This window comes from Thunnus maccoyii, chromosome 23 (genome assembly GCF_910596095.1).
Source record: "Thunnus maccoyii chromosome 23, fThuMac1.1, whole genome shotgun sequence".
In the NCBI taxonomy this organism is placed as follows: domain Eukaryota; kingdom Metazoa; phylum Chordata; class Actinopteri; order Scombriformes; family Scombridae; genus Thunnus; species Thunnus maccoyii.
The window spans coordinates 8661537-8671442 of NC_056555.1; the positions used below are offsets into that span (position 1 = coordinate 8661537).

General features: G+C 38.8%; 2 protein-coding genes across 2 annotated transcripts; one reads left to right on the forward strand and one right to left on the reverse strand.

The window, feature by feature from the left end:
- Nucleotides 1-3715: 3715 nt before the first annotated feature.
- alg10 (ALG10 alpha-1,2-mannosyltransferase) lies at nt 3716-7727 on the reverse strand. The gene is made up of 3 exons (XM_042403919.1): nt 7245-7727; nt 6159-6356; nt 3716-6071 (listed from the first exon to the last, which is right to left on the reverse strand). The coding sequence occupies exons 1-3, from the start codon at nt 7407-7409 to the stop codon at nt 5010-5012; spliced, it is 1425 nt and encodes a 474-aa protein (XP_042259853.1). The 5' UTR covers nt 7410-7727; the 3' UTR covers nt 3716-5009.
- Nucleotides 7728-7821: 94 nt separating this feature from the next.
- Nucleotides 7822-9485, forward strand: tprkb (Tp53rk binding protein). Its single transcript, XM_042403920.1, has 4 exons — nt 7822-8048; nt 8227-8349; nt 8708-8884; nt 9229-9485. Exons 1-4 carry the CDS (start codon nt 7908-7910, stop codon nt 9313-9315), a joined length of 528 nt encoding a protein of 175 aa, XP_042259854.1. The 5' UTR covers nt 7822-7907; the 3' UTR covers nt 9316-9485.
- Nucleotides 9486-9906: the final 421 nt, after the last annotated feature.

Consider the following 9906-nt stretch of genomic DNA (forward strand, 5'->3'; position numbering starts at 1 on the left):
TGTCGCATATTTCCTTAAAATCTCCGTCATCTATAGATCTCATTTACATTTTAACAAAGAAAGATTCGCCTGGATACACTTGTGTCAGTTGATTTTTGCAGAAACAGCAGTGATGAGGGTTAAGTAATAATAGTGATGCTCAGGAAAAAAGATAGTTTGTTCTGATGCTTTGTTGGAGGAATATAAGCTGAAGATGCAAAGGAGAAGCATCAGGTGTTAGACAATACAATTGTAAAACAATGGCTTTTGAGATATTTTGTATTGAATCTTGTGCACTGCTTTTTAGCAAAAGAGGAAAATTAGCAAATAAACTTCAGATCAGAGGTGAACAGAATCAAGTACCTCTGCATGCAAATTACTGTTAAAATTAGTTCAGTTTTAGCAAAAGTAAATATAAAATGGTGCCAAGGTTGTCCATATTCATGCTGGTTATATCTGTTTTACCAGTTAATCATCTTTTATTGGACAAGACAATCTCTGTGTCATTCTCTCAAATACATATTTCTGAATAATACATCTTAAAATGAATTTTTCTTTACTTTCTGCTATTTGTAGTAAGTGCATATGTGGATGTAATTAATGTACTAGTATGACAGAACAAAAGTATGTAACACAAGTAGCATGCACACACAGATATCTTCTGAGTGACAAAACTGTATAACTAACACAGTGAAGTCATTCTGTTTTTTATTTAAATCTGAGCTGCAACAGCAGTAATTATAGTTGCCTATTTTGTAATAATAATCCAGCAGTCTTGTCATATTATACCTGTAAATCTATGTTTTTTTAAACTCCCACCTCCTCTTCCTCTCCTCCCTCTTCATTCTTTCCCATTCTTATTATTTTCTGCCCTTGCAACTTCTATGTAACCTAAGCAAGTGATTTAAAGAACACTGATTACATTTTTTTTTAAAAAAAACAAATCTATCTCAGTGTCTTACTGTGTTGTCCTGTTCGTCATCTTTAGCCTTGGGAAAATAAATGGCTCATTCTTGAGGCTCCACTCCTAATTAATTACTCAGAGCCTCAAACACTGCCTCACGTAAAAGTCTAAAGAAAAGAGAGGAAATACAAAAAGGTGTTTTGGTGTTATGCAGTACTGTGTATGTGTGTGTGTGTGATGATACGTACAAAGAGAGAAAGGACAAGGAAGCAGAAAACATGTCTCCATAACAAGTGACGCAGTTCTATTCTGAACAAATCAGTGACAAATGCACCTATTTTGACCTGTAATTAGTACAGTACCTCCTGTATGGAAGTTCATTATTGACAAAACTATCAAGTATGCACACAACACATCCAAGCTATAACCTGCAATTCAGAAAGTGCAAAATACATTTTGGGCACTGTAAGAGTAAGATGAAGTACCACTCTTACATCTCTCAATTAAATATAAAGCTACAGCCAGCAGCTGGTTAGCTAGGTTTAGCAAATAGTAATAAAATCCACCTACCAGCTTCTCTAAAGTGCGCTAATTAATATGTATCTAATTTGTTTAATCCATACAAAAAACAATGTGTAAAAACATCAATTTGACCATTTTACAGATGGTTATGTATCGGACTAATTCTTGGCCATCATCGGTAACTTATTGGAGTCTCAACTGGTTGCCCTAGCAACTGCTATGAGCCAAGAAATCCTGCACATAAAGCCCCCGTAAAATGTTTTAGACAAACAAAATATAAAGTGCTCATTAGTGAGCTTTAGAGATACTGGAAGACAGGTAATCTAATATTAGACGGGTCCATATTTTTTGTATTGACCCTATCTACACTAGTATCAATACTCAAAACAAGACTTAGTATCAGTTGTATTGATACTTTAAGTATCAATCTGCCCACCCCTACAGACAGCAGCTGGACTCTGAAAAACAACCCACATAAAGCCTAATTTATGATTTCTGCCTCTGTGTGGCCACAAGGTTCTACGAAACGTAAAAATGTTTTCATCTGCTCATGTCCTTGAGGGTCTGTGTGGATTGTCCACATGCAGCCCAAAAGTTACGATTGTATGGACTGTACGCACAGACCATACACACTGACAAACGTATGTGTAATGTCTTCTTCTTATATTATCTAGCATGTCTTCTCCTGTACGATTTACCAAACAACCACCAGGGAGAAGTGCACTCCTAACATCAGCTTTCAGGCTAGATAACATACAGGATAAAAATCTACCTGCAATTGTCCATTTAGTTGCTGGTGTGATCCCTCTCCTTGGGAAAAAGGAACATTTCTGAAAGACCCTGTTTTCTTTCTTTAACAATTAATCACTTTAAGACTATTTTTGTCTGCAAAAGCTAACTGGGATTTCAGTTCGACTTAAACTTTTAAATTGTGTAAGTATTGTCATTAAAGAACTTCCGTATATTTAGGTCCAATCAGTGTAATTTTGCAACTTTCAGATCAGTGGGATAGATGCATCACTTCACCGGGTTTCCTCAACATCCAATCAGCAATTAATCAGATATTCTGCATAATACAGTGACAAACTGCTAGTACATACTGAAATAAAAAAAATCCATGAATGATGGATGTGCCACCCTCTTGGACTGTAATTTTCAAAATGCCAGAACACAATGGTGAGACAGAATAATCTGTACTTCCATCATTCCCCTGAGAAAAAATGAATGAGACAGTGAAAAGGCAAAAAGAGAGTCGGGGGGGTTGAGTAAAAGCCAGAGTGCAAAAAAATAACATACTGTATATTCAAGCTATTCCCACACTGAATGCTCTCTTACAAAGCAAATAGCACATATTGTATCTCCTTCACACAAGTTCAGAGTGGCTGAATAGTGAAATCAACATTTGTGTAATCATCTCAGTTAGACTTTATTAAAGTCTCTCCTGGGAGCTGGCCCCATACTGCTTGATGTAATTAGAATCTAGAAATGATATGGGTTGCTGTAGATGGAGAGCAAGCATCATGGCACTTGTTTTCTTTTTTCCCAGTTGGGCTTTCACTTACAAAGTAATGACTACTCCAAAATTACTATGAGCAGCAAAGTGATTGATAGGTTTAACTGTCATTATTACAGTATATGCTGTAGAATGTCAGATTCTGCTTATCAGATTTGGCTGCCTGTTATTCTTCTTTGTCTGTCTTTGTTTAGTTGTAATTTAATTTCATTTTGAAAGCACTGGTGTTTAAGAGTTGAAAGTGCCTGATCATTTGAACAGTAACAAAACTGTCTTCAAGGCTGGCTCTATAAAAAAACACACAAACAAACAAAAAAATTTTTTATGTTTGGTTTCACACAGGCATAAAGCTAGTTTTTCAGCATATCTCAGCTGTATGATCTTATAGGTGAGGAGCACAGTGCTGAAATTATAGCCAGTTTGATGTACTTCATATTAGATTGCATGTTATGGTCATAGGCACATCTAGCTTTGTCTTATAGCTCCTCCTAGTGACTGAATCTGTTTAAATCAGCCTGAGAACACATAAGAATAGAGGACTCTTCTGTAAGAATATTTTATGATGCTTTATTAACCTCCTTAATCTCCATGCACCTGTGTCAATATTCAAGGTCTATTGTGAACACTTATTTTGAAACTGAGAGGGTCTGAATACAGTAAGAAGCATAAACATTTTTAAAAAAATGTTTTTTACCTTCTTTATACCTATGAGTTGTCTTCTGTATGTTCTGCGATGTTTTGTGGTACATATATTTATCAAAGGTGCTCTGTAAATAAACTCGACTTGAGACTTGATGCTGCATTAATCATTTTAATCGAAATTCTACACAAGATTGCATCAACATGAGAGCAGCATACAGCTAAATGGACAGTATATACAGTTAGTGTGGAACAGAAGTACTAGACAGATGAATAAACACAGACACAAGTAACAGACTCAGATAGAAAAGAGGAAAGGGGCTTTGTGATGGAAGAAAATCTGAAATTACCATTTACACTGTTTATCAGTCACATGGATTTCGTGGCCTCATTCGAACCTGAAAAGTCTCAAACCTGACCTGAACAAAACCAGAGGACCAAATATGACAAAACTGTGATAAACTGATATAATGATAAACTGCACAATCAAATCACATGTTTGAATCCCAGCCCAATCCTGAGAACAATCAGGTCATGTTCGGTTTGAAATCAACTTCATATTTATAGTAGATCTTGTGTATTTACATAGAAAAAGCAGTTCATCCTTCACACACACACACACACACACAAATCAGGCACAACAAAAAATAGCTGACATTATCAATCACAATTAAACCACAAAGTACAAAACAATAAAATAAATTATGGCTTGGTCAAGATTTTTTTTTTATCATATCTTCACTTATAAAGTTGTCTGTGGATCAGGTGAAACTGGCAAAAAGCAAAAGTCTGTCACTACAAAATACATCCCATACAATAAAAACTGTTGAAAAGATGTTTTACAATATGGCTGCATCATATTTGGTCTCTTTAATTGTATTTACAGCTCATGTCAACAGTTATTTCTCCAAAGGGTGAATTATAGAGCAGCATATTTACATTTATAGTACAAAACAGTTTGTCATAAGAAAACGTTGCATCATAACCCATCCTGTCAATTCCCAGACTCCTACAGAAAATCTCAAAATTACATCATCATTTATTTCAACTTGTAGAGGATTTCAATCACAAATTATTTACATAAAGTAGAAACAACTTTTATATACAGGAAGTTCATATCAAAACATTATAATTCAGACCGGTACCAATGATTTTACAATACATACTGTCTTAATCAAAAATTGAATTTTTTTTTTTTTTAAATAAAAAAATGAATACCCTTTGTTGTTGTAATTTTCATGTAGTTGTGAACAGATTCAGGGTTCCAGGGTTTTTGATTTTCACCCCCATCTGTCATTACTATCTGACATTATCCTGAACACAGTCTGGTTACAAAATGGCTCTTACAGAGAAAGAGCTTTCTATAAAGTAGTACTGTGGGAATTCTTTGATACCAGCACCCTGTTTGAGTCATTCTGATACCAGAACCAGTTCTTCCTCCATCTCTTTGGTTCACCACATGAACCTCTGTGTGGCCGTGCTGTCCGGCCAGTGGAAGGTCTTGGTGATGAAGATGTAAATTGTGGCGGCATTGACCGCCGTGTACAGGAGGAACTCCAGAATGAGTCTGGGAAGAGATGGCAGGGGCATGTGGAGACGGTACATCAGGTACGGAACGATGAAGTACCTGAACTCCAGGAGCTTCTGGGGGACCGTGGCGGCCAGGAGGCACGCCAGGAACGCTAAGCTCCAGAAGAGCGAGCGCGACTTGAAGGAGTCCAGAAAGTTCCACCCTGCGAACACGTACGCGGGGACGAGGAGGAAGCGCACCAGCTCGTGCCTCTGGAAAATCCTTTTCCACACGTAGAAGGGGAAGTGGCGGTTATCTGCCAGGAGGTACTTGTGGACGAAGGTGAACTTCCACACCAGGAGGAAGCAGAGACCGGTGATGAGGATGAAGAAAAAAGGCTGTTTCTTCAGAGCCTGCAGGAAGCGAAGGACGCGGTGGTAACAAAGCGAGACGGGAAGGGAAAAGAAGAGAGAGAAGGAGAAGAAATAAAAGAGTTGAGGAAAGTTGAGGCAGGCTTCGTGGCTCGTCCTGTCACCCACCACGATCCCATCATTCAGCACCACGAACAAAACGAAACCCACGCCGACTGCTGCGTAAGGCCAGGCCACCAGCAGCACCGCCTTCACATGACTGGGAGAGGTGAGGAACTCCAGTGAGAAAAGCATCACTTTCTTTGCTCCGCTAAATGACAAAGGAACCTGGGAGGGAGGAGACTTCTCATCCCTCTTTTTCGTATGCTCCACCCTCCAGGCCTCATCCATCTTGGCGGCCACCAGGGTGCCTGCGCAGAACGCCACCCAGATGATGTTGGTCTGGCGGAAGAGAATGGAACAGATGCCCAGGAGCGCCGAGGCTTTGTGGCAGCCGTACAGCGTCATGAGGTAGGTAAAGAGGATGAAGAAAGTAGATCCAGCGTCGGTGTAGTAGAGGAAGTTGAAGAAGTAGAGCACGGGGAAGGTGGAGAGAGACAGCGCTGACAGGACTCGCCGTGAGGTTGTTCGTGTCTGGAAGAGAAGAAACAAAATTAGAGGACAAACATTAGATCCGCTGCCCTCCGCTCATGTATAACTCTCTCTGTCATCTAGTCGTACCTTCTCCCTGAGGTGCAGTTTACAGATGAGCAGATAGAGCAGGTAAAGGTTGCCGCAGTTGAAGAGCAGGTTGATGAAGCGTAGCATGGCCGTGGAACATACCACCGCACCTGTCAGGTCGGCGAGCCACACCACAGGCTTGATGACGCCCACGGTGACGAGGTAAAGGCCTGGGAGGGTGGTGATCATTGGGTCCCACTGCACAAGGATCGAAACCATGTTCATTTTACACATGAAGAGAATTCAAGATGACTTGGTAAGTGCTACTCAGTTTGTGAAAATAATTGGATGTCTTCTTGAAAAATTTAGAGATTTTTTCAAGTCTGACAAAATAACTCTGATGATGTCATAGTGATGTCACCAGGGTTAGGTGTCATAACAGTTATTTTGGCTTGGACATGGAGCCTGACTCACCAAATGTGGGTGCGTAGTTTGAAAGACATGGATGTTTACCATGCAGGGAGGCTCTAATGAGAGACACTATCAGGTAGCATTGTGGGAGATGTAGGATACAGTGATTTTAGAGCTTGGGGATTAAAAAAGATATCTCTGCATGTGCGGTTTCTTTTTCGATCATCCCTTTTTTTTTTAAACAGCCTTTCACAAGCCCCTCAACTTAATGAAAGTTATTTGAAAGTACTTTTTGTTAGGTTTTTCAATATTTAGTATTCGTGACGTAACTGTGTTACAAGAAAAAAATTATCCTTAATTTAACTTGACTTCCTGACATAATACAAGTTGAATACAGTAATAGAATCTGTTATTTTGTCCTCCACAAACTCAACTGTTAGAAATATGGTCATCAGCATGTCAGTATGTTTGAAAAAGAGCTTTAAACGTGAATAAAACGCCGACTTCTGAACATTTGACGTATCCTGACTAAAGCTTGCCTACATGTTAAGTACGAGAACAATACATCTGAGCACATAACCCCTGCTAATGTGTTTCTATACATCTGAGATGGAGATTAAAGGCTCTACAAGCTGCCACATCATTTTAAATGACAAAAGCTCCGCTGTCAGCTAATCCGCTCAACAACAATGAGACTCGCTTTCATGGCGTCATTTTATTAGAAAGCCACTTTACCTCATTGAATTTTCCATGGCAATATTTCTGAGCTTGAGGGATATGAAATATCTCGTCCATGTACGGCTCCCTTTGCTCCCGAGTGACTCTGGAGAACAGCAGGCAGGATATCAAGAAGTTGGTGCTGCAGAGAGCAGTGAAGATGTAGCCTTCAAATTTCTCCATGTTTGACGACGAAATCCGACGCAAAAGTGAACGCAACCCGAAGCTAGCTGTTATAACAGCGTGTATAACGCATAACGACTCGATACGTGTGTTAAAAATCACTGCACGGTCTCAATTCAGAGGGAAACTGCGTGAAATCTGTCCCAGTACTGATAAGCGGAAGAGTTTTATGTTTGACAGCTGGCGGTCCGCCTAGCAAACACGCTCGTCAAGGAAACTTTGTGTTCTGGCGTTATGTTAAATAGTTCCCCATCATACTTTTCTAACACAAATCTCCAAAATAATTAACATAATTATACATATGATTAATTTTAAAATGTAATGTTTCAACTGTGGTTTTCTTTCCTTTGTGGAACTGTTTCCCTTCCTAAAGAGGACGTTTCCGCTCAACCGGTGTCACCGTGTTATGGTTCCCCTTGTGTACACACTTTCATGTGAAGCGTGGTGGCACTGAACGTATCTCGTAGTTTTCTCATATTTTGTCAAATATTGTTCAACATGCAGTTAACACGGGAGCTAGAGCTTTACCCCGACCACAGCGTGACTCAAATGCTTTTCAAAGAGGTGAAAAATGCCGCCGAGTTGAGACAAAAAGCCGTGGAGGGTAAAATAAATGGTGCCTTGATCAACCCGACCATGGTGAGATTTTTAGCAACGTTTTTTTAATCACACTCTTAATACTCAATTTCAGTACTTTCCTTACAGAACGATAAACAACACTGAGCCTGTTTGTACAACTTCTCTTGTCTGTTATTCAAGATGAAAAGTAAATATCAGGGAAATTATGTCTTTCACTGTTTTTCTTTTTTATTTACAGCTGCTGAATCCTTTTCAAGTACTGGTAGCTGCCAATAAGGCTGTTCACTTACAGAAAATTGGAAAAATGAAGACAAGAAGTCTATTCTCTGAAATAATCTTCAACCTGTCACCTACTAATAATGTAAGTAAAATACATTGATACATTTATTTAATGCATAGTGCATACACAAGAAATATTATGTCCTATTTCAGCTGGGAAAACATCCCTTTCTTCATATTGTTGTCCATTTATTTTTATGAAAATGCTCATTTATATTTAAAACAGTATCGAGCCATAATCAGTTTAGGGGTAGAGAATACCTGTCATTGTTTAAATCCATGTTTTTTTATCTAATGAAAACTTTAATTGTTAGTTATCTGGAAATAAAAACTTATTTTGTTGTTGTGCACAAGTCTAATCTGCTCTGAATGGGAACCATCAGTTAAAATGTACATGTAAAGACTGAAAAATTCTATGTGTGCCTTCACTAATAATACAGATCTCAGAGGCCTTCAAAAAGTTTGGGATCTCAGACGGTGATGACTCTGTCCTGGTGGTCCTGGTTCACAACAAAGATGAGTCGCAGCTTCTGTCAGACATCACAGCCAAGGTGAACGGACGGCAGGTTCCAGTGGAAGATGTTTCCTCGCTGTCGGACCTTGCAAAGATCAAAAAGGTTCTCCACCTCTGCTTTTATGTGATTCTTGCCATATAGTCTGGACTTGCAGATGCATCTGTTTGTGTCTGAGGAGTTGAGGCCACATCCTGAAACCTTTAAGTGTTGCTGGAGTCATTTTCCAAACAAAAATGCCAATATTTCTCTGGTTCCAACTTCTCAGATGTGAGGATTTGCTGCTTTTCTTTGTATAACATTATAGTAAACTGAATATCTTTGGATTTTGGCCTGTTGGTCGGGCAAAATAAATTAAAATTAAGTGATGTACGTGTACACCTATTTGTCTTCACCAATTTTTGAAGCATTTTTTCTATAATCTAACCCTGTTTTTGTCTCCATTTCAGTTGTATAAAGTCACTCCTCAGGAGGAGAAGTGTGGGACTCTGCTGGATGCAGTTGTATGCAGAATGGCCACTAAGGATGTCATGTAGATACAACAGAAAATAAGACCAGAACACTTTTTTTAAAATAAAGAATTGTTACAAGTGAGATGTGGATTAATAGTAATGAGTTTTCTGCTGTTAATGTTGTTCCACCACATTAAGTCCCAAAATATTGTTTCACACTTTATGTACATGTGAGAAATATATCTTATTTTTCATATATGTGTCCTGTCATTACTCCTACTTCAGTTGTGTCTATCCAGGTTAGACAGTAACAGATGTTGAAAAAGTTGGCGAGACGGAGAGGCAAGTTAGCAGAGTTACCACCTCAACTTTTCATATTTCTCTTTCCTTTGAAGCTTTTCGGGTTACAGTTATTTTTGTCTCTGAAAGCTGAAGGTGGGCTCTGAGTTTTTGACAGTTGGGGACGATGATTAAAGCAGGACTCATGCCAGCAGTGGTGAATAATGAATCAAAAGTGCTCTGGGCCAAATATCAAGTATATCTCAGGAGGATTAAAAAATATATAACCACATTCACAGCTCTGACGTGAAAAATTCAAGTCAAATTTCAGTCAAACTCTGTCAGCCTAAGAAGACAGGAATATTAAATGTACGGGCTGTCTGAAACATTTGGATG